The sequence below is a fragment of the Vidua macroura genome, chromosome 6 (genome assembly GCF_024509145.1).
Source record: "Vidua macroura isolate BioBank_ID:100142 chromosome 6, ASM2450914v1, whole genome shotgun sequence".
Lineage (NCBI taxonomy): Eukaryota > Metazoa > Chordata > Aves > Passeriformes > Viduidae > Vidua > Vidua macroura.
In genome coordinates this window covers 3,615,683-3,638,390 of record NC_071576.1, presented here as the reverse complement: position 1 = coordinate 3,638,390, position 22,708 = coordinate 3,615,683, and the positions used below count along the sequence as shown (strand labels likewise).

The window sequence follows — 22,708 nt, the reverse complement described above, 5'->3', positions numbered from 1 at the left end:
TCAGAGGTGTGGGATTCCAGGGGCCCAAGGCAAGCAGACAGAGCACACCCCAAAGCCTCCTCCAGGACATGAAAGAGACCAGACACCTCCTCATGACCAGGAATAGGGCTTGTCCTTCAATTTCCCTTAAATGTCTTAAAACTGCCCGGCAGCCCTGCCTGCAGCACAAACATACCAGGGGCTTATTCAGTGACATCCCAGCAAGCTGTGGAGTCTGCAGGGAGGGAGATTAACTGGATTTTTTTTCAGCTCTGATTTCTTAGAGCCCCAAGTTCTTCTTCCCTCTGACGTGGATCTTTCCCAAAGTGCTCACAGGGCAGATTGCTTTCCCCTGCCGGAGCTCAGGGGCTGGCCACGGCTCTGTGGGTACCCACGGGGATGGAAACTGTTGCTCTGGCAGTTACTTGGGGTCAGCGAAACAGCCCGAGAAGCCACCGAGGGCACCCGTCCAGCTCCATCGCTGGAGGACTGACATTAACTCTCAGCTTCCCGGAATCCCAAACACGTTGGGGAAAACACAAGAAAATGCAGAGTTTTTGGCTCAGCAGGACGGCTGAGCCAGCGGTGGCTGCGGGGAAGTTCTGGTGCTGCTCAGGTGTCCCCAGGGTCCGGCTGCAGCCGGCAGAAGGGAGTTATCCCAGCAGGGAGGCTGGCATCACCCCAGGGCTTTGCACGCACCCTCCCATCATTTCTTCTGACCTCTGGCAATGAGGAGCCCGGTTTGACTTCCAGGCCCTGTTGCTCAGAGTAAGCCATTTGTTTATTTGTCCCACAGCATCTTTGAGAAGTCACCGGCTCCGCAGCACTCGGTATCAGAGATGGATTCGCATGGAGCTGCCGGGAGAGAGCTCAGCATTCCCCTCCTGGCCAGCCATGCATGGCACTCAGCTGCAATCCCGCATTCCCAAACTCTCCGGAGCAAACAAAGGCAGCGGCATGAGGTGGATGCTGATTGATGGAAGCTGTGCCTTTGCCTGGGAGGTGAAGCGGGCCCGGAGGGGTGGCCAGGGGGTGTGGAGGCGGCCGGACACTTGGAATGTGTGGCCGGCCATCAGCCGGCCAGGAGCGTTTTGCTGCTTCATCCCAGAGCTTCCCTGGCTCAGCACATCCTGGCCGGTCACTCCGCTGCTGAGAGCAGCACACGATCCAGCCAAAGGCAGCATCCCCACCCTGCACTTCCAAGGTGAAAATGTAAAGCCAAATCTTCCTAATATTAACCATTCCAGCAGTGGTGGCAGGGCTCAGCAGCAGCAGATGCTGCAGATGCTTAACTGCTTTTGTCCACAGTAGAGTTTTTCCAGCTGGCATCAGAAGCAAACCATGATCTTCCAGGAATGGGATTTGCTGCCTCACAGTGGGTGAGGGTCCTGCCAACAGATAAAGATTGGAGCCACAAGCCTGGGAAGGGTGTAGGAGGGAGAGAGCTGCCCCTCCTGCCAGGACTGGAGCTGCAATGGAAGAGCAGAGAGTGCAAATCCAGCTGCTACAGCTAGAGAAGGGACAGGCACCGATCTCTGCACTCTGTGACCAGTGACAGGACCTGAGGGAACAGCTCGAGCTGTGCCAACAGAGATTTAGGTTGGGTATCAGGAAAAGGTTCTCCCCCCAGAGGGTGCTGGGCACTGCCCAAGGCTCCCCAGGGAATGGGCACAGCCCCGAGGGTGCCAGAGCTCCAGGAGGTTTGGAACACGCTCTCAGGCACAGAGTGGGATTGTTGGGGTGTCTGTGCAGGGCCAGCAGTCAGACTCACGATCTTTGTGTGTCCCTTCCAACTCAGGATATTCTCTGATTCCATGATTCAGAACTTTCTCCTCTTCCTCCTTCCAGGACTCAGAGCTGATTTCCTTGCTGGGTGGTCACTGCTTGCTCTGAAGGATTTCAGCTGAAAATATTCCACTTCCTACCAGCTCAGATGTCTCTGGTCCTTCACATCTTACAGATTTGCCACAACAGCACAGCATAAAGGACCTGAAAATGCTTTAAAATCCCACGTCAGATACCAAATGTAAGGCAATAAATTATCTCAGTTGTGTGGATTGGGAAACCTGGTGGAAAACCTCACCAGAGAGCCACCACTGTGCCAAGCAGCCAGTGCTGAATGTCCCGACTGCAGGGAGGAAATAATGCAAATTTTTAAAAGCCACTGAAATCCCACTCACATTAGGCAGCCACTCATGGGGGAAAAGAAAAGGTTTTAAAATTCCGCAGGAGCCCCAAGTCATTAGTTTTGTCAGGAATTTTGCTCTCTCAGATCACAGGGAAAAAGCCCTCAGATCTGTGGGTTCAGAGGAAGCCCAAGAGAAAGGCAAGCTGCATTGAGCAGGGCTGTAAGTCATGGGGGCTGATTATTGTTAATTTAGCATTTTATATAAGAATGTGAGAGATCCTTATCAAAGCCTGAAACAAACACCCTGCATGTTTCAATACCTCACTGACTCCAGCTAGGAAAAAAAAAAAAGACCAAATGCTGGATTTTCTCTCTCTTTATTTGCATTAAAAATTTTTATACTATTTATAATCATGAATCCCTGCAATTGACAGGAAGTGCAAATTAATAGATTATATGCATACGTGCCAAAAAACATTTCAACTGCTGCTAGTCACAAAAATGACTACAATTTTCTCCTCAGAGTAGTCAACTAGGAGTAACTCCATTGTGGAAAATTGAGCTATATGGAAAAAGATGTTTGATCCAATTCATCTGTAAGGGAATAAAAATAAATCTGTCCTAAGCAAATACTGTCAGCAGAAATGACACTGGAAATTCTTGCAAAAAGAGTAAAAGCTCATAATAAAAAAAAAACAGTCTAAACCATGATATTGTATGTGAGCAGGATGAAAATCCATTTGGCTTCTACCAGTCTCCACATAATCCCCACACTAACAAAATGTAGATATCTGTTAATTAAATTGAGATGGTCGCATTTTGTACTGCTGGAAATCCAGCTAATTAAGTGAATTGTTCAAAACTGTTTCAGAGTTCACTGGAAAAAAATATTTATTTATAAACTACAGTCACCTTCCATTTCTGGATTTCATCATTGTAACAGAGCACTGAAAATTGGTTTTAAAACTGTACTGTCCAATTTTACCACATTTGAAATATGAGCAGCACAATTAGAGACACACAGACAGCTGAGTGCCCATCCCAGGGACTGACATCATCAGAGTGATCACACTTAAATCATGATTTCTGCCACTTTCCCTTGAGGCTCTTCAGTCCCCACCTCCCAGCACAGACCTGACACCGGTCACTCCCAGTTTTTACATTTGCAAAGTAAAACAGAAATTGCAATGGGAAAATCCCTCTCCTGCCCTCCCCAGGCTGCTGTTCCTGTACCAGACACCCAAACCAGACCTGTCCACCCCTGAAATACTGTGGTTTACACCCAATTTAGCAGCAGGAATTGCTGCCTGATGCTGCAAGTGGTGCATCCCACCCAGCTGTCCCAACTGCTCCTGGCCATGCCACAGCCTCCCCTAAATCCCCCAGGACAGGACCATCCTGTGTACTCACACATGCCAGCAGAACAAAACAAGCACCTAAATCCCTGCAAGATCAGGGCTTGCCATCACTCTGAATAATCCCTAGTCAATTTCAAGTCAATTATTATTCCTACACCTGCATCACATGGTTTTAATTATCTTTTTTTTTTTTTTTTCCAAAAAAGTTTTTGACCAAAAAGCGACAGCTTTAGCTGGAAGCACTCATTGTAAAGGAAAACCTATTTGCTGTGACTGCAGCAGGTCATGAGGTCTGGGCCACAGAGGTGGAATTTAATTTCTAATCTGGACATCTCAAGCCTTTGGTATCAGATAGAGCTAAAGGGATCACAGGGAAGCTGGACAGAAAAGCAGCTTTCCAAGCAGCACAAGAATAACCATGCTTTGAATTCCCATGAGAGTGCTATTTCAAAGCAAGTTCCAAATTTTCTTCTTCTTTCTTGATGGCATCTTAGCAGAAGAAGATTTTTTTTGAGAGTGGACGGTTAATGGTTATTGTTAAGTAAAGCAAATGCAGAAATGTCACAGAAAACACCTTGTCTCCTGTAAAACACTCCCTGTGTGGTAGAACAGTGACAGTCCAAATCCTTTTCTCCCATTCATCATTCACAGCACCTGCTTGCTATTTATGCTGTTCTACATTAATCTAGGGCAGGTTTTAAATTAATACTCTTCTTCATCAATACCTGTGCAATGAAGATGTTTTCCTTTGCAGAGACAAACCTTTGCAACACCAACACAACGTGTCCCTCCTCAGCAGCTGAAACACCACAGGATGGACAGCAAACAGAATATGAGGTGAGAGATGGGGAGGAAAGAAAGAAATGGAGAGTCAGACAGACCTGGTGCTCCAAGGGCTCTTTCAGCCTGAGGATCAGGTATCCCAGGCTGGAGCAGCCTGCAGGGCTGGCTCAGCACGTTTTCCTCTGCAGCCAGGGAAGGACATTGATTGAGCTCTGCGAGGCATCACGGCAACAGCGTGTGTCAGGCTGTGACAGACTTCTAAGGAAACGTGCAGCAAACACCCTGCAAACCTGTCTGGATAAATCAAAGAGCACAGGGGCCATTCCAGCTGCTCTTGCCACCACAGAGTAGGTTAATATGGCAGTATTTTGTCTGAGGTTCCACAAGGGATGTGTCCGCCTGCCTGGAGCAGTGAGTGTCACACCAAGGTCCCCAGTTTGCCATCCCTGGTGGTGACACACACCTGTGCCCCAAGGGTGGCTGGAGACTTGGAAATGTTCACAAACCCTTAGGTCTGAGGACACATCCTGTTCTCTAGTGCCCCAGGAGATCCAGAAATTCCCAGCAATGTCACAAACTCACTGTGCATCCCTCTGCAAGCTTCTGTTTTAGCTCACACCTAAAATGAGCAAATATTCTTCTCTTCACCTATACATCTAATTTTTTTTTACATAGTAATAAGCCTTTCCCTAGTGAACCTACAGCTGCCCACATTGTGCCTAGACTTCTAAGGTATCTAAGGGTTTCTGTCATACCGTTCATAAGGCCTGGGGGGCAGAAAGGGTTAAGAACAAACTCAGATTCTCTAGGGAAAGCAGAAAGGCACCAGAAAAGCCAATTCAACTGATTTTACCCAAAGGGACAAAAGAAAGTTTAGTAGGTCCTTTATAAAATGTCAGAGAGAAAAGCTTTATTTTCCCACAGGGAAAAACATACCCATTAACAAATTAGGTGAAAGCAGAGTGAGATGTAAAAGGTCTGAAATTCCTCAATGCCTTTAAACTAACTGTCTTCACACACTTCATTTATTTTGGACAGCAGCACTGCCCATGCTAATTTGGGAGCAAAGGGAACTGTGAAAATACCTGGGGATTAATATTTTTAATGTTAATAAGCAAATCTTAGTTGATCTGAGCAACACTGTTTGGGTTTTAGAGAACAACCAACTCCCAACCTTAAGCCCATCTGGGTTCTTCATTTTCCTCAGAGCACCACTGAGCAAACCTTCACAACTCTACCTGAGTGGAAACAGATTTCAGGGGAGCTACTCTTGTATTTATGAGTTGGGTAAATGCCCATTGAAGGGAGGCCAAAGCAATCACAGCATTTAACTATTCCTGACAAGTCACAGGAAAAAAAAAAAAAAAAAAAAAAAAGAGGAAAAAAAAATAACACCTTTGTAATGAAGGGCACTGGAACAAGTGAGCTTCCTCCACAGCCTGCAGATACTAAAAATATATAAAAATATTCCCTATAGTATCTTGGAAAGTATGGGGAAAATTAACTCATATTCCACTTCCAGAGACTGACCATAAAAGCCAAATGCTGTTGGAGGGAAACTGCAAAGACAGCAAGGAGGAGGGAGGAAGAGCCAAATGGAGTGATGAAGCTGTAACAAAAGGGATCTCAGGCTGGGCTCCTGCTTGGCTGGGATGAGCATGGAAATGAAGATGAGATGAAGTGCAGGAGCATGAGGCAGCAGAGCTGGGCACAGACTCCTCCATCACAGCTAAACTAACAGCATTTATCAGCAGAGCACGGGTGAAGGGTGGAGTGACAGAAACAGGACGGTGCTAACAGTTAATTATGTGTGTTAAAAGTACAGAACCATCAAGATGAGGGGATTGGAACTTCTGCTGACATCTGGCAGCGCTTTGGGAAAGCTTAGTTTCTCCTGAGGTCCTCGTTGATTCAGGAGCACTGATTTGCTGACGTTAATTGGAGGAAGAGGTAATGAGAACTGACTAATCACAGAGCTGTGTGCCCTGCAGACTCATTCCAGTGTCAGTCATTATATCTTGCTGATCACTCAGCCAAAACTCAGTTTTAGGGGGAATTCAGTGATTGGTCAGCACCCTTCTTTGAGTCATTGTATTTGCATTTAGTTGTACAATAAGCTGATAAAAAATGTGGTGGTGTCACAGCTCAGCTGACACAGCAGTGAAGGCATCACAGTACATGCTCTAATTCCTGGAGAGCTTGCACTGAAGGTCTGGACGTGCTAATGTCACTGCTGGTGTCTCCAATGTTACTGTGACCCTGCAAACTGAATTTTGTGCTAATTTTTCACGTGCTAATGTCACTGCTGGTGTCTCCAATGTGACTGTGACCCCTGCAAACTGAATTACCAGAGCTCTGCCAGCATCTGCTGCGTGCACACCTCTCCTTTTCTGTGCAAACACACGGGACTGCTATTACTATATTGTTTTTCCAGATAAGGCTTAAAGGATCAGTATTTAATTGCAGCAGTGTGTTCAAGGTATGGGACACGGTGTTTGCATTAGAGAGATCTGTCACAAAACTTGGAGGGAAACAACAGCACCCGGATGATCCATCACACACTCACCTCATTTAAATGCAATTCAATTTAGCCAGACCCTTTGGCACAAAAGTGGGGAAGATGACTTAACAAAAAGCACAGAAGAATACCTCTGACCCCAGGTGTCAGATGGATTTGTGTGTGACATTCACGGCGGAGCTGTCCAAGAAAGCCTGCAGCCATTCATTGCTAGGCTGCAATTAAGGTGGCAGCCAATGTTTAAAACCCTCCTCATCCCATTCCCCCCTTTTCTGGCCACATTTTAAATACAACACAGAATGAAAAATAAAAATAGACATCCTGTGCCCTGCCCCACATGAGGCTGGGCCAGGATGAGAGGATTTTTATGCAAACACACAGAATGCCTTCCTTTAATCAGTTTGTTGCCTAACACAGATAGGAAAATTAAATGAAGTTAACTGTACAGCTTTCAAGTCACCATTCAGCCTTTCAGTTGAGACAGATGACTTCTACTTACAGTGCTTCTTCCTCTGGCATTCAGTGGAAAATTTGGCAATCCTCTCTGGGTCTGGTTCTCAGCAATTCTCTGACATGGGGGCAGTTAGTGTCTCCATTGCACATAATAGAGCTGTAGAAGCCAGGGGAAAAAAAAAATGGCTCTTTTCTTGCCAGTTCACCCCTTTCCCATCTGACAGAAGTGATTTTCTTCCCTGATCCAAAAGCCAACACACCCTGGTCTCCACCAGTGAGCATGGCAGGCACAGCACACAAAAGTTCAGAGTCCCCTAATGTTTGCAAAAAGTATCAAATTCCCCCATTACTGCCCTTCTCAGGGAATAAGAGAGCCCCAGTTGAAGCAGGGCAAAGAGGCAGCCTTAGCATTGTGTGATTTGGGCTGCATCATCTGATCCAGGGAGGGGCACACAGCACTAGGGGGTAAATGGGAAGTTACAGCCCTTCCCATCACCCAGCAAACCTGGGAAATTACACTGGATTCTGGCTCAACTCCCAACCATTGTAACCTCACTTCTGCCAGAGGGTTACTCCTGATTTACATAGGTAAAGTTAGACTCAGATATCAACTCTCATGGACCTGATTCTGTTCGTGTTTGCACCAGCACAACCTGATGATGGTGTTAAATAATACACAATTAAAAGTCAAATTACTCACTATTACTTGGTGAGTAGTCATGGCAACTTCTTTCCTTCTCCAGCAAGAAATCCAGTATCTGCTGATACTGCCAGGCATTGATGAGGTCTGGAATGGAGAATTATGGGACAGGTAAGTATGAGGGTGATGGTCACACTTGTCTGACCAAAGGTACTCCAGCCTCTCTCTCTGAGTTGCCTTTTGGGCTGCAGGCATTTCTCAAGAGCTTTTCCAGCTCCATGCAGATCCTTTGCTCCCACTGACTTGACTGCAGCTCACCTGCTCCCCTCCCTGACCCTCTCCAAGTTCCCCCTCAGCACCTCACTCTATTTACATCCCTGCCATGATGGGAACCAAGGCACAGGGGCCAAAGCAAGGCTAAACCACACAGAAGGAACAACCTCCACAACAAGATTTGGATCCTGCTGTTGACAGAGGAGTGCTGGCTCCTGGACTAATTACAAAGCGCTAAATTTGGAGATATCTTGTGCATAATATATTGATTTTTTTTCCTTGGAACATGGTCAGCTCTCAGTTGCTCTTCTACGTGCTCCAAAGGCAGAGCTTTAACGCTGCAGGCAGCGAGGGCACCAGGAGATGGAAGCTACACCTGAGGCAAGCTCCACTCTTCTGAGACAATTACAGCCATAAAGGTTTAGCATAAAGCTCAGGAGAGCAGAAAGCAGAACACTGTCAGTCACAAGCTTTTTATTCTGAAACTGGCTCCTAAAAAAGATAAGATAAAGCCAAACCAGATTAACCAACTTCAAAGCAAGCAGCAAGGCATTTAGGGCATGCTAGAATAGAATGCAGCTGTGCAGAGCACTGATGAATTAAACAGGTAGAGAGGTTCCTTAATGATTTGCTCCTTGTCCCTTCCAGGCTTTTGGAAGTCTCCTGTGATTAGTCCCATCCCCTAACGAGATTTCAGCACCCAGGTGATGCAGCAGGACCTGCTACAGAAATGTTTAAGAGGCTGCTCGAGGTGTGCTAGCAGGAGCTCTGTGGAACAGCCTTCCCCAATTAGTTATCCAAGGAAGAGTGATACTGAATGACTCTTACAAAGGACACACAAAGCACTTACTGTTGAGCTAATCATCAACTTTCTAAGTAAAATTAACCAATTTGCTAATTAAGGCTCATGACAATTCATCATGACAGTAACTCTGCACTGCAGTGATTCATCAGCCGGTCACCGAACTGGGGAAGGGCTCCTCCAGCGGCTCCTTCCCTGCTCTGAGCAGTCCTGCCATGACTCACTCGGGCCGGGATCTCGATGGCTGCTGCCTCCCAAAGGAATTTAAAAGGTGGGGGGAAAGAGAATGGGAGGAAAAGAAGAGAAGGGGGTGGGTAGAACCCCAGGCAGTTTGAGAGAGAAATAATATTTTTTAAAATTGGCATGGGAAAAATAGCTGCCTTTTCTAACATTATTTGACTTGGATAATCAGAAATTAGGCAGGTAGGTCTCATGAGTTCTAAGTGGTACATTTTGCATTAACATCTGTCCAACCCATGGCAGGGGTCAGTCTCCTGCTGAAGAAGGAAGGAGCAGAGAGGGAATGATGCCTCTGCTGACTAAGAAGGAGAGACACAGGAGCTGGGAGGCTGAAGGGAGTAGCTCAGGGATTCAGCTCACTGCAGTACTGCTCTCTGGACCTCCCACCACCTGGGCCTTCACTCCCTGGGGCTGCCCAGCACTGCACACCCCCCTCTTGGAGCCTCCCCCACTGCAGTCGCCCAGCTTGGAAGAGGAGGCAGCGAGCACAGAGCCCTCCTGAGGCACAGCCATACCTGCCCTCCTTTGGGCAGTGCCCAGAAGACCCTTCCCTACAGCAAAGCAACCCTGAAAGCTTGAATTGCACACACAGTGTGACTCTTGGATCCTCAGAGGCCCTCTCAGCTTTCTAAACACCTTCCCTTCTTCAAATGGGTAAACAATCTTTCACCTATTTCACCTGAGACACCAAACTCCATGACTCACCCAAAATCTCAACACTTCCTTGTGCCCCTGCCATTTGTCCTTATTCGAGGCAAAAAACAACACCAGTACCAAGAGATTTGTATTTTATGTTCTTCTCTGATGTAGCGTCACTCACTTGAACACCATAATTTGACCTTCTGTATCTCAGGTTCACAAAATGCAGACAAATCAATTCCCAGGGCTTCAGGATGAACATGTCTCCTCTCCAGGGGGTTCTGCAATGAAGGATTGATTAGCTGAGGAAATTCACGGCACTACAGCTGCAATGCTACAGGCAGGGCCACGCCAGGGGAGCCCCAGGAGCACCTCCAGCTTCCCAAATCAAGCACAACAATAGTGCCATGCACTGGGGGAGCACCAACCTCCTGGCCCCCTGAGATGTCACTGCAAGGGCAACACTCAGCACAATCCCTGTGCTCAGTTTGATGATTTCTGTGGGCAGGGCAGGCCCACAGGGCAGCTGTGAGGGCTGAGCTGGCACTGCTGGTGGGAACAGAGCCCCCCAGCACAGCCCTCAGCGCCCCATCCTGTTGTGCCCACAAAGGCAGCTGAGACCACGGAGCTGTCTGCAAGCACCCCAATCACCTGCCAGCCCTAAATGGGACATTTTGGATTTAACCATCCTGAGCTGACCCGAGCTAGCTCCACCAGCCTCCCTAATTCAAAGTACAACCTCTCTGAGTCCTCTCCTTGCTTTGCTGCCTGATTTGCCTCCAGGACAGGCTGTGTGATGTAAACCAACCTGCTTGAGGCTGGATTTTTCTGGGGCTGGGAGGATTTGGCACCTTTTATTACTCACTTGTGAGTGCCAGAAATACCACAAACAAGCCCAGCAGGCTGGCTGAGGAGGGAAGGATGTTCATCAGCCATGCTCTGTTCCTTGGATAAAGGGCATTAATCTTTAAGCCTTTGCACCTCTGAGGCAGTGAGAAGAGCCTGGCAGCACCTCCCAAGGACCTGCTGCATGTCTGTGCTTTGCCATCTTCCAAAGGGTTTCTTCAGCTCAGCTTGCTGTTTGTAAGCAAATCTCACAGCAAAGTCCTGTCTGGCAGAGCAAGAGGCGCAGTGATCACGACATCCACCAGCCCAGACAGGCACAGGGATGTGTTCCCAATGTGCCTCCACAGAAATCCATCCATCCATCCATCCATCCATCCATCCATCCATCCATCCATCCATCCATCCATCCCCACACAGGAACAGACAGGACAGAAGGAACAAGTCAGACAGCAACTGCTGGCAGCAACTCAAATGGCACCCAAGCCAAACTGTGTCAGCAGTGTGAGACTCCCACAGCATCCATCAGCCATGAGCTCCTTCCTGGGAACACACTGGGACATGGGAAAAGCGAATGGCCCTAAATCATCACTTACAGAGGGCAGAAGTACACTCCAGAGGGGAAATGCCTGCACCCCTGCCCCCCCCCATAGCAGTGTTAACCCAACTGAGAATGAACCAATTCATCACAACACCTTCAGTTTGAAGTTTACATTTCTGGCTGCGGGAGGGCTCCTCTGGAAGGACCAGATGTGCCTCATTGCACTCGATGAGGCAGGTGGGAGAAATTAAGGGGCACATGACACTTGCTAAAAAGCATCATCTGTGCAAGGTCTAAACTACATTTAGTACTACTAACTACAAGGTCCAACTCCATTTCTCTTCAACCCTGCAGAGGAAAGCAGGCTCAGAGGAGCTCGGGCACAGGTTGTGTTTTTAGGCTCCTGGAAAGCACACGAGAAGAGCACCCCGATTTCTCTAATCCTCCAGGATGGGGCAAACCTCTCAGACAGCTGAGCAGGCAGGCCAGAGGCTCCAAGGCTGCTTGATGAGGGTAAAACTCCCAGCTGTGATGGGCTCTGCTCCCTGACAAGCCACACGTGGTGCCGTCCCCGGGGGTTAAAAGCAGGACCGGAGCAGGGCTGGGGGCTTTGTGTCGGTGGCTGTGTCCATGGAGGGCGAATCGCCGCTGGAGCGGTACCTGGAGAGCTGCAGCGGGCAGGTAAGGGAGAAAGGAAAAAAATCAAGGAGGGGGGAAAAAAAAAGCAAATAAACTAAACAAAAGGAAGCTGCGTTGGCCGGGAATCGAACCCGGGTCAACTGCTTGGAAGGCAGCTATGCTCACCACTATACCACCAACGCTGCGCTGGGACGAGCTCTGCAGCCGTGCCTGAACTGCGTCATCACCGCATTCCTGCTGGGCTGAGCCTGAAATTCCCCTGTCCCGGGAGATTCCTCCCTGTCCTGGGGGGTTCCTGCTCTCCTGGGCCCGCCGGGGGATGGAGGAGCTCTCTGGAGCTCTCACTCCCTGTTAAGAGGGACGATGCGGCTGCGTTTAAACTCTTGCGGTGGGATGCTGCTTGCGAGGGTCAGCCCGGGTGCTGCTGTGGGAGGGCATTGAGAGGGCAGGAGGCTCGCATCTCCTCGTTCTGGTTAGAAAATGTCTGCAAAAATTAGTTATTTCGGTATTTGGAATGGTCATCCTGCTCTCAGGTGGTTGTAGGAACAGCCAGGGGAGGGCTGGACTCTATAGCTGAGCATCATCATTACTCAGGGAACAAAACTTTACGTCCTGTTGTAAACTACTTTTCAGCTCAGAAAACAGGCTTAGCACGAGCTGTTTAAATCCAGAGACCATCCTGTGGCAGTGGGTAAAGCCCTCTGAATATGCCCTCACAAATTATCTAATGTGGAAATGTATAGTACAGCTTTTACAAATGCTAGTGAGCTTTTTATATTTCACATTTGCTGGTACCCTTGATAATAGCAGATGTGGGATATCACTGCAGGGAGGAAAAAAAAAAATCCAAGTCTGTTGCTTAAGGCAGCTGGATTTGATTTGTGTCTACCTGAGTTGCAGGGATTTCTGCAGTGGAAGTGAAAAAGGCTGTTTCCCCTCGAGCTGCCCCAAACCGAGGGATCTCAGACAGGATCTGTGAGTGAAATCTCCTCCCTGGAGCTGCTGGGAGATGTCCAAAGCTATGCAGTTGGTGTGGCCTTGGTGAAGTTAATTAACCCAAAGTCTATAGCAATAACCCTTGGCAGCCAGCCCAATGCAAACATGGTCTTGTGCCCCTTTTGCAGCCTCTGAGCATCTGTCTGACAAGAAGGAAATATTCCCCAGCACTTAACCCTATCAGCGCTTTCCTCAGACCTCTTGGGTGCAAACCTGATCAGAAAGGAAAATTTGCTTTCTGTTTCTACCTGCTCTATGCAATTCACTCTACTTTTTGAAAACTTCACAGCTGTGTGACAGTTCCAGCTGCCTGTACCACTTGTTTCTCCACCAGCTTCTTTAAGATATGTCACAAACTGGCTTTGGTTGGTTGTTTGTGGGTGTTTTTTTTACTGTTATGTTCATTCCTTGATGCCCATTAGTATGATGTGAGTAGTCTCACAGGGAGCTTTTTGTATCATTTTCTCTACATTGTGCTTTATACAAAACCTTCCTAATGAGCTCCTGTACAGCTAATCCTTAGTTCAATGAAATTCTTGCAGAGACTGTGACTTCTTCCCTTGCTGCTGACTTGAAAAATATCTATTTAAAATAGATGTATTTTATTTGTAACTGTTAATTACATATTTGACCCTTTTTTCTAAAGGGTAAAGGAGTACTACTAGATTTATTCAACAGCACCAGATCTTCTGCTGGGCTTTGTATTTAGGAAGCAGTTTTAAACATGGCTGTTGGCAATGCTTTCCTGATTACATCTGTATTCAGGCTAGTGAGGGTTCTCTGGGAGGATCTGTCACTTTGTCAGAGTTTTCCAAGTGTCTGCAGGCAAATATACTGCAAAGTGGGAGCAGAGATCTCCCCATGTGCATGGCTGGCTTGCCAAGTGAGCTGACTAGAAGAGAGCAGCACTAGCTCAGGGCTGGGAAGCATTGATCTGGAAATCCTGCTCCTGCTGGAGGTCAGGCAGTTGCTGCCAACTCAAGAGCCTCAGTCTCACGCACCATTCCCTGTTCCGATCTGTGCTTGCACTTTTCAAGTCCTTCTGGGTCTTGAACCTAAAAATGCCTGATTAAACACAAAACCACTTGTATGGATTCTTTAGTCCAAGCTGTCACCTGCTGTGGATGTTGGCAGAAACCACCTTCAGAAAGAGGCTTATGCACCACTGGAGAGGGAATAAATCCTGTCCTGGAACTCTTGCCTCATTGACATGATGAAGCTTTTTAAGCAGCTTTTAATAATAAATAGTTGATAAAGAAGGACATTAGTATGTAAGAGCTTAATTCCAGGTGTGTTGTGTGCTTGGTGCAGGGCAGGATGCTGGTTCTGCTGACTGTGGTGAGGCTTTTTTTATCCCATCTTCTCATCCATAGCTTCACCCAGGCTGGTGGCCTCCAGGAGCTGAGGAATTAATTGCTGCTGGTTCTGTGAGCTGCTGCCCTCTGTTGCACAAAGCAAAGCCGACACTGTCTCCTGCTAGCAGGGAGAGGAAATGGAATAAGATACAGAATGGGAGATAAAGACAGCCAGAAAATGCTGTCTGTCTTCCTTGGAAAAACTCATGAGTGTGACAATGTGGTTGTGTGCATGGCTGAGGTGTGACAGTGGCTGTGAAGGGGGAAGTGCCACTGTCATACCTGCATTTCTCAATTTGTGCTATCCAGGAATTCTCTGGACTGCCCATGGACTGTGGTGAAAATGCATTATACAGGCTATCTGGATTTTTATACACTCACAGACAAGCAAAGGACACACTTTCAACCTTAAAACTAGTCTTTGCTAAAATATATATTGGGGAAAAATTATTGAAACTTCCTCATTTAAGGTTCATCTTAATTTACTCTCCCAGTTACAGTAACTGTTTTAATACAAAACCCTTAATGGCACTTTTTCTTAATTCAAGGATGACTTCTCCACTAGTCCTCATCTGTTCACTCCTATGAGCCCTTACGATTCAGACCTTCCAATTCAAGCATCTTCCCAGTTAAGTCAGTCCAAGGAGCTCCATACAGACTTCTCCTCAGTGGACCTCAGCTTTCTCCCAGATGTCACCCAAGATAACAAAGAACAAAACCTCTCTGAGGATGGTCATGAAATGCAGAAAGAGCTTGATGGGTCACTACCAAGTCAGGAGGACAGTGGTGTTTTCATGGATGAAAGCAGCTTGTCGCATCCAGGTGCAGCTCAGCCATCTCCTGAAGCACCTGGCGTGTGTCCTCCCCTGACTCCCATGACTCCGATCACCCCGGCGACATCTGCTTCAGAAAGTTCTGGAATAGTCCCCCAGCTACAGTAAGTTATGTGTTATTTATGTAGCACACACCACAGTCAGAGTTTGGCTTAAACTGCAAAGTGTTGCTCTGACTTTTCACTTGGAGAATGTAGCAAGCATGGCTTGGTATTAAATAAGCCAAAAAACTATATGAATAAGTAGGTTTTTTCTCCTCTTGAAGGGGAGAGGTGAAGAAAAATGAACTGACAATATTGGATAAAAATATGAAGCTATTTGAAAAGGAAATTTCCTCCAGGAAAGAGAATGTGAAGGATGACAGCAGACTCCAGGGGTTTAAAGATGTTATTCTGCTTTTTTAAAAGGAGAAACAGAACTGAGTGTAAGAACCTCTGGCCTCATGAAAAGATGCTGTCCTGTCTAGGACAGAGCATCTCTGGAATAGTTTATACCTCTAGAAAATAACCCACTCCTGCCTACCTTTGCTGCTCTAGTAACTCTAAATAGTCAGTAATGGTTCAATGCCAAGCTGTGAAAGGCTTCAGTGATGCAGATTTTGGAAGACATACAAAACTTATCATTCAGAGACTAATAATTTCATACCTTGTTCTATCTCAAAGTGCAGTTTTGGGATTGAATTACTTAAGTTTTGCCAGAAGTAGCTTAGTGTTTGAGTGGGGAAGAGACAGGCAGGAAATCAGTTGATGGCAATTATTAATTGGAATGTGACTGTACTGCTGGGGGTGGCTCTGCAGTGGCTGGATTTTGCAATGAGACAATTCCTCCCTCATTCCTCAGGAATATCGTGTCAACTGTAAACCTGGCTTGTAAACTGGACCTGAAGAACATAGCTCTGCATGCCAGAAATGCAGAGTATAACCCAAAGGTAAATCTTGGACTCAAAGCTTTACCCTCACTTCCCTTTCCCAGTGCTGATGGATCCCAATGCTCCTGTGACCGTGGTCTTAACTCTCCTGCTCCTAGGTGGGTGGGAAATACCTTCAGGGTGGGAAAGAAACACTTAAAAAGCAGATATGTGTTGTGACAACCTTTGAAAATGTTAATTGCTACAAGACTGAACAGAAATACAGTTAAATTCCTGTCAGGTTTTCCTTTGAATTTGTAGAGGTTTGCTGCTGTGATCATGAGAATCAGGGAACCACGAACAACAGCCCTCATCTTCAGTTCAGGAAAAATGGTCTGCACAGGAGCAAAAAGGTATTTTTCTGTTTTTTCCCTTCCCTCTAAAGGTCTGGGTCTTTTGGCTATGCATAAATTCTGATGGAGAATGCCTGAAAAGTCTTGCTTAAAACATCTAGCAAAGGACTAATTGCAAGAAAAAGTGAAGCAATGATATTGAAAGTCTTGCTTTCTTCATGATGGCACCTTAGCAATTTCTGAACTGTATACTTCTGTCCCTGAATTTAGATTGAGCTGAGCAGACATCAGTAGAAAAGCTGCTAAAATTCACAGAAATTGTTAAGGGATTATTTGCATTTCTCACTGATTTTTAAAGTGTTTAGGACATAAACACTTTTCACCAGTCAACACATCTGCCTCTAGAGGAAATGGGAATTGGGGAAAGCAAAAGTTTATTTCTGTATTCTGAAGTTTTTTTCCCTGAAGTCCAGCAGAGACTGCCTTGGTTTTTATATCCCAAAACAGCCAATTAGAATTAATTAACTCATGCTTAAGAGACCTCTTCTCCAGCCCCTACCACCACCCCAGGTAGGTGACTGTACTGGTGCCTGCTGTCTAACGCCTGGCTCAGCACTGAGAAGCTGTTTTGAGGAACTGAGAAACCTCTCAAAAGGGGAACCTCTGAGTGATGAAACCTCTCCAGTGGGTTCAACCAGACCACAGGAAGGTGAATGAACAAGTGCCTTACTCCTTTTAGCTCCCTGCAGCAATTCTGGGGATGGAGCTTTGCTAATTTGAGCCGCAGGATCTCTTTTTCTGGGGTGCAGATTAGCACAGTGTGGTGGCTATAAACTGAATTCCACCTCAAGAGCAGAGGAAAGCACAAATAAATGTTATTTTTTCCCCTTTGCTCTTCCTTCAGTGAAAAGCCCCATCCCTGGAAGTGTTGCAGGCCAGGCTGGACAGGGCTTGGAGCACCCTGGAATAGTGGAAGGTGTCTCTGCCCATGGCAGGGGGTGGAACAAGATGGGCTTTAAGGTCTCTTCCAGCCCCAGCCATTCTGGGATTCTATGATTTGTGGGCCGTTTGGAGATTACAATAAAGGTTTCTCCCTTCAGTGAAGAGCAGTCAAGGCTGGCAGCCAGGAAATACGCGCGGGTGGTGCAGAAGCTCGGCTTCCCTGCCAAGTTCTTGGACTTCAAGATCCAGAATATGGTGGGGAGCTGTGATGTGAGGTTCCCCATCCGGCTGGAAGGCTTGGTTCTCACCCACCAGCAGTTCAGCAGGTATGAGGAGATCAGGTACAACCCTGTGCACCTGGCAGCAGGGTCTGCAGCCACTTGAGCCTGCTCCGTGCCGCTGCTCTCATGCCTTGTGAAGGCTGGCCTAGAACAGAGACTAGACTGAGTTAAAGAATAAAGTAGGGATTTATTAGGAAGCCTCAATGGATCCACCTTGGGCAGCACAAGAGCCCAGCCAGGGCTACACCCCTGGTGAACCCAAAATGGATGACTGGTCACACGGTCTCACACTTTTATAAGTTCTGCTCCATTGGCATATTGGAGTTCATCATCCAATTACAGTTCCAGCCCATGCAGTCCCATCCTTCTTGTTTTTCTCTCTTCAGTCCACACTGTTTGTGCTCTTGGGCCTGAGATTTGGATCATTTGTCCTTGGTCCCCAGATAGAGCAGGAATTGTTTTGTCTCCCTGCTCTGTGCAGAGAGCTCACCATCCCCTAATATGAAGTCTAGACCCATACACTAAAGCCAGCACAGAATCTGAAAAATAGAAAAGCTAAAACCTGAGGCATCAGCTCCACTGTGGATTTTAATACCAAGGTGGCCTCTTAACTCCCAGCAAAGCAGACTCCTGTCTGCAGGGATGAGGTTTCCAACCTTCAGGCATGAAGCAAACTGCATTTGCAAAATACAGAATTGCAGGTATACTGAGTTTTTCTGCGATATTGTTTTGGTTCTGTTTGGATGTTCTTTAGCCAAGAATCGAAAGTAAAGCTGTAGCTGAGTGATGGGCATGTAGTACCTGTGAGATCAGCTTGTTCAAAACTAGATATTGCCATCAGGAAAGGATGATTGCAGCACTGACAAAACCAAACTTCAGTTGTCTTTTATTAGCACTGCAGCTAATAGTTTGTATTTCATTTAGGAACTAGATATATATTAAAATTTACATTGGTTGTTATCTTGTCTTAGTTGCACAGGATGCTTCCTCATAGGGGCTCTTTGCAGACTAGGAAGGATTTACTGTGAGGGTGGAGAGGCCCTGGCACAGGGTGCCCAGAGAAGCTGTGGCTGCCCCTGGATCCCTGGCAGTGTCCAAGGCCAGGCTGGAGGGGACTTGGAGCACCCTGGGACAGTGGAAGGTGTCCCTGCCCGTGGCAGGGGGTGGAATGAGGTGGTTTTTAAGACCCCTTCCAAGCCAGGCCATTCCATGACCCGAGGACTGTTTGAAGATTACAATAAAGGTTCCAAGGCTATGAGAAATCAGAAGTGGTTCACAAGTCTTTAAAAGTCAGCATGAAGATTCCCCCACCAGCTCCAGCTGGGTTTAACAGGTTTCTCTTCAAGAGGTCCAAAGCCTGACCTGCCTTTCTCAGGGCAGCTAGATAAAATCAGTGTGGTTAATTACCCTATTGCTACTGTAATTAAAGAGCACTTCATTCATACAACACTGAAACAGCATTTGTATTTTACTAATCTCACCTGCTTGCTTTGAACAGCTATGAACCTGAACTATTCCCTGGCCTGGTTTACAGGATGGTCAAACCAAGGATAGTGCTGCTTATCTTTGTGTCTGGAAAAGTGGTACTGACTGGTAAGTGGTGCCTCTCTATATCTGTAGCCCACTGCTGCTTCACTTTCTGAGAGAGCATTTAAATTAAACATTAACTAAAAATCAGTATCTTGCCACAATAAAGCCACTCAGGGATCTTTTTAATGGCTGCTGCAGCTTTATCTGTGTTTTCTGCAGATAACATCAGTATTGTTGCACTAGAATCTTGCATTGTTTCATACACATAGTCTCAGGTTTCCATGTTAAGTATTTTTTTTTATTCAAAGCCTGATGCCACGTGCCAATGCAGAGGATGCCAACAGGATGCTGACATGCCAGCCAACTACTCAGGCACTTAAACAGGAATCTCACAATAAGCAATTTAAAATTGCTTGGACAGGAAACAAACTTCTTAAAACACTTTACTGACAACATTTAGTAGGGATTATCAGAGGAAAGGGTGGAGATCTAAGAGCTTGTTCCAGACTGTTTGGCAAAAAAATTCGTGAGGCAAAAGCCTTGCTGAGTCAGTGTGCCCAGCAGATACCTGTACCTCAGATCCCAGGTGACTTTTTCAAAAAAGGTGAATTCCTGAGCTCCTGGCACATCCTTTTGGTGAAGCTCATGAAAATGCTTCTATTCAGATATACTGAAAGGTAAATGATGTTTGTTCCCAGAAGCTCTGAATGTGCTATTCATATTTACAGCACAGCTTTGAGATGTGGGGGGGAAGGCAAGAGAAGTGCCTGCCTTAGCCAGGGATTCTCACAAACATAAATCAGGAATGAGCTCAGCCAACTGAAGGATGGGGCACTCAGGACAAAGCTTAAATGCTTCCCCCTCCAATATCCACAGTTTTCTTAGGTGCAGTAAAATCATCCTGGTCAGTTCCATTCCCACTGATGCTTGCATTTTTTGGGGTACACTAATTGTAATGCCTTTGCTGCACACTCAGTCCTTTGCTGTGAGTCCTGGGCCCAGCTGTAATGACAAAACTGAATTTGCTGAGATGTGAGGGGAGTTTTTTCCCTTAATCAAGAAGGTAACTTGACGTCTGTAAATAAAAGTTGTGGTAAGGCAGATGAATTATTCCAAGTGAGGACATGAGAAAAAGTTTACACATTCAACCTTAAGCAGGGCTTAATTCCACTTTTAGTTCATTTAAATCCAGTTTTCTTCTAGCTGACATTTGTTGGACCAGCATGAGTAGTGTTGCTGGCAGGGAATGCTCCTGCCTACTGCAATGCAGTTCGTGTGTAAGACTTGGTATTAAAGATTTGTTTACAGTACCACAGAAAAGGATTTGAAATCAAAGGTGTCCTAACACAAAGCTTAAAATTAAAATTGCTTCTCAGAGCTGGAGAAGGAGAGTTCTCAAACTGTGGAACAACTCCCAGTATGAAATAAAGGCCTTTCACTTCTTGTTTTTCCCTTTCCACTCACCTCATAAACAGGCAGAGCTGTTATTCTTAAGCAGATAACACCATGGTGGTGCTCAGTTGCTTTTTTTTTCCTTCTTCAAAGCCAATATTTTGCACCTGTCAAGAGCAGAAAATTGCTGTTTTGGTTCCACAGATTAAGCAAAACTAGTCTTAAAGCTAAGCAAGTTAGGAATTGTTCTTTGAGGTGGCAGATTGAAAGCACCTTACTATTAAAGGCAGAATTTCTATCTTCTGGGTTTCTTCATGGTTTGTAATCTTACTGGGTTTAAACTGCCTTCAGATATTCTCAGCACTCTGTTAATTCATGGGTTTGTTTGTTTGTTTTTTCCTTAAATGTCCATTTAGGAGCAAAAGATCGTTCTGAAATCTATGAGGCATTTGAGAACATCTACCCCATTTTAAGAGGTTTCAGGAAACCATCGTGACACGGCTCCCAAAGCAATCCAGAATAACACCTGGGCTTGTCTTGCTGTGCATGGAGCAGAGCCAAGGGCATTCCTGGACCCATTTGTGGATTATTAAGCAAATTATTCATTTCTGAATGCTACATATGCTGATGCCTTTCTATAGCTTGTGAAATGTTCTTTTCTTTCAGATTATCTGTCTGTAATCCACCTGAGACCTGACAACTTCTGCCAAGTTAAAACACTTGATAAATGAATGCACTTTTAATGGAATGTATATTAAGGTGGCACTTAAAAACATTTTGTAATAGAAGCCATGTGTCTCTTTCCCTGTTGAACAGGTGAATCCATACTGCACTTCAAACTGGCTTAATCAGAATCCTCAGCTCTAAGTGTCCTGAATTGCTCCTGCAGTGTTGTAGTTTCATGTTTAAGCTCAGCATATATTATTGTCTATATCATGGCTTACAAAATCCTGTATGAGTTGATTTTGGTGTTTAGAAGATGTGCTGAAATCAGTCTGATCCCAGTGGCTGGATGAACTCTTGTGTGTGATGGTGCAGGATTTTCTTTTACAGAGAAGGCATTCCAGGTGCTGACTGCTGGGATATACTTAGAAAATCTGTGGGTGGAGGGGTGTAACTAATTAAATTATCTAATTTGACATGGGACAAGTTAGATTTTAACCAAATGGTACCTGCTTGTATTACTGCCTCAGATGATAGGAGTTTTGTGCAGACAGAAGCATGTTGGTTTGGAACTTTGTTAGAAATTGATTTGAGGAAAACACAAAAAGTCTTGGATGCTCATGACTTAATTATGTGTATTATCTAACCAGAGTTCAGCCAATGGCACTACACTTGGTAATTCTGGAGCAAAACCAGTGAGGTTTTCTGTACTTGGTTGGAACCCGAGGCTCTATTTTCAGAAGGTGTCCTGCTCAGCGTGGTGCTGGGAGCAGGAGCAGTGCAGGCCCATCCCGTGGCCGTTCTGGAAAGCCCCTGGAGGCAAGCCAGAACAGTTCTGTTGTGTCCTTCCCTCCTGAAGGTGCGGTACCCGTCTGGAAACACCACTAGAGGTTGCTCTTAGATGACTTAAGTGTAACCCAGGCCAAAATCCTCCTCGGTCCTTGCTGGAAACACTCGGCTCAGCTCAGAACAGGGTCTTGCTGGGCTGAGTTTTGCTGCCACAGAAGTTTATTTCTGAGTGGGTGAGGGTGTGGCTTCATCTTCTGTATCTGTTCTGTGTCTCTCACAAGTGGTTTTATATCTATCTCCCTGCCTCTCTGGAAAAGAGTTTGAAAAACTTTGTGCACTTCCTCACGATAAGCTGGTCTTAGCTGTTATCAGTTTCTCTGTCAAACTGTGGATTTCCACACTCAAATCTATTTTAAACACAGGCTTACTTTTCTGTTTGCTTTCTAACACTGGAGACTTTCCACGGCCATGGGCTGGACTTTTATTTGCGCTTTAGCTGTAGTAGCAGCTGATGAGCTTCAATTAGAATAATCTTTTGTAAGTGAAAACACCCCGGTTTTATTGAGGTGTTGGGGTGGGGGGGAAGTTTATCTAAGATGAGCCCTCTTCAAGAAATCACGTTTTGTTTAAGAGCTTGCCACATGATTTCAGTGGTAAAATTAGTGTTCTTTAGAAGTACAGATAAAGCCTTAGAGATAAGAAATGGGCTCTGTGCCTTTTCACTGAGCTACTTGATTAGGTTAATGTTTGCTATGGTAACTCTTGTCGTAAAAACAACAATCTTGGTTCTACCTCCACACAGTGCTGTTCCTGCTTAGTGTTTGATAACACTGGGAAGGGGGGAAAAGATAGGCTGGGAATTGCTCTAAAAGAAAAAAAAAAGGCCAATTT

At 46.0% G+C, this 22,708-nt stretch overlaps 2 protein-coding genes, 1 long non-coding RNA gene and 1 other non-coding gene across 17 annotated transcripts in view; 1 reads left to right on the top strand and 3 right to left on the bottom strand.

The window, feature by feature from the left end:
- KTN1 (kinectin 1) overlaps nucleotides 1-407 on the bottom strand; it is a 78,665-nt gene extending 78,258 nt beyond the window's left edge. For 5 of the 14 annotated variants that reach the window (XM_053980626.1, XM_053980631.1, XM_053980623.1 and 2 more), the window contains exon 1: nucleotides 176-403. The gene's annotated coding sequence lies outside the window, so the exon portion shown is untranslated. Of the gene's footprint in view, nucleotides 1-175 lie in introns of all 14 variants that reach the window. The other 9 variants (XM_053980618.1, XM_053980624.1, XM_053980633.1 and 6 more) reach the window with 3 other exon arrangements.
- Nucleotides 408-4,190: 3,783 nt separating this feature from the next.
- LOC128809221 (uncharacterized) lies at nucleotides 4,191-10,073 on the bottom strand. Its single transcript, XR_008437656.1, has 4 exons — nucleotides 10,014-10,073; nucleotides 7,920-8,006; nucleotides 7,266-7,376; nucleotides 4,191-4,264 (listed from the first exon to the last, which is right to left on the bottom strand). It is a non-coding gene; the product is annotated as an uncharacterized LOC128809221 (long non-coding RNA).
- Nucleotides 10,074-11,716: 1,643 nt separating this feature from the next.
- TBPL2 (TATA-box binding protein like 2) lies at nucleotides 11,717-22,115 on the top strand. Its single transcript, XM_053980319.1, has 7 exons — nucleotides 11,717-11,878; nucleotides 14,736-15,124; nucleotides 15,861-15,948; nucleotides 16,189-16,280; nucleotides 17,321-17,488; nucleotides 18,942-19,036; nucleotides 20,782-22,115. The coding sequence occupies exons 1-7, from the start codon at nucleotides 11,828-11,830 to the stop codon at nucleotides 20,859-20,861; spliced, it is 963 nt and encodes a 320-aa protein (XP_053836294.1). The 5' UTR covers nucleotides 11,717-11,827; the 3' UTR covers nucleotides 20,862-22,115.
- Nucleotides 11,947-12,018, bottom strand: TRNAG-UCC (transfer RNA glycine (anticodon UCC)). The gene has a single exon. It is a non-coding gene; the product is annotated as a tRNA-Gly (tRNA).
- Nucleotides 22,116-22,708: the final 593 nt, after the last annotated feature.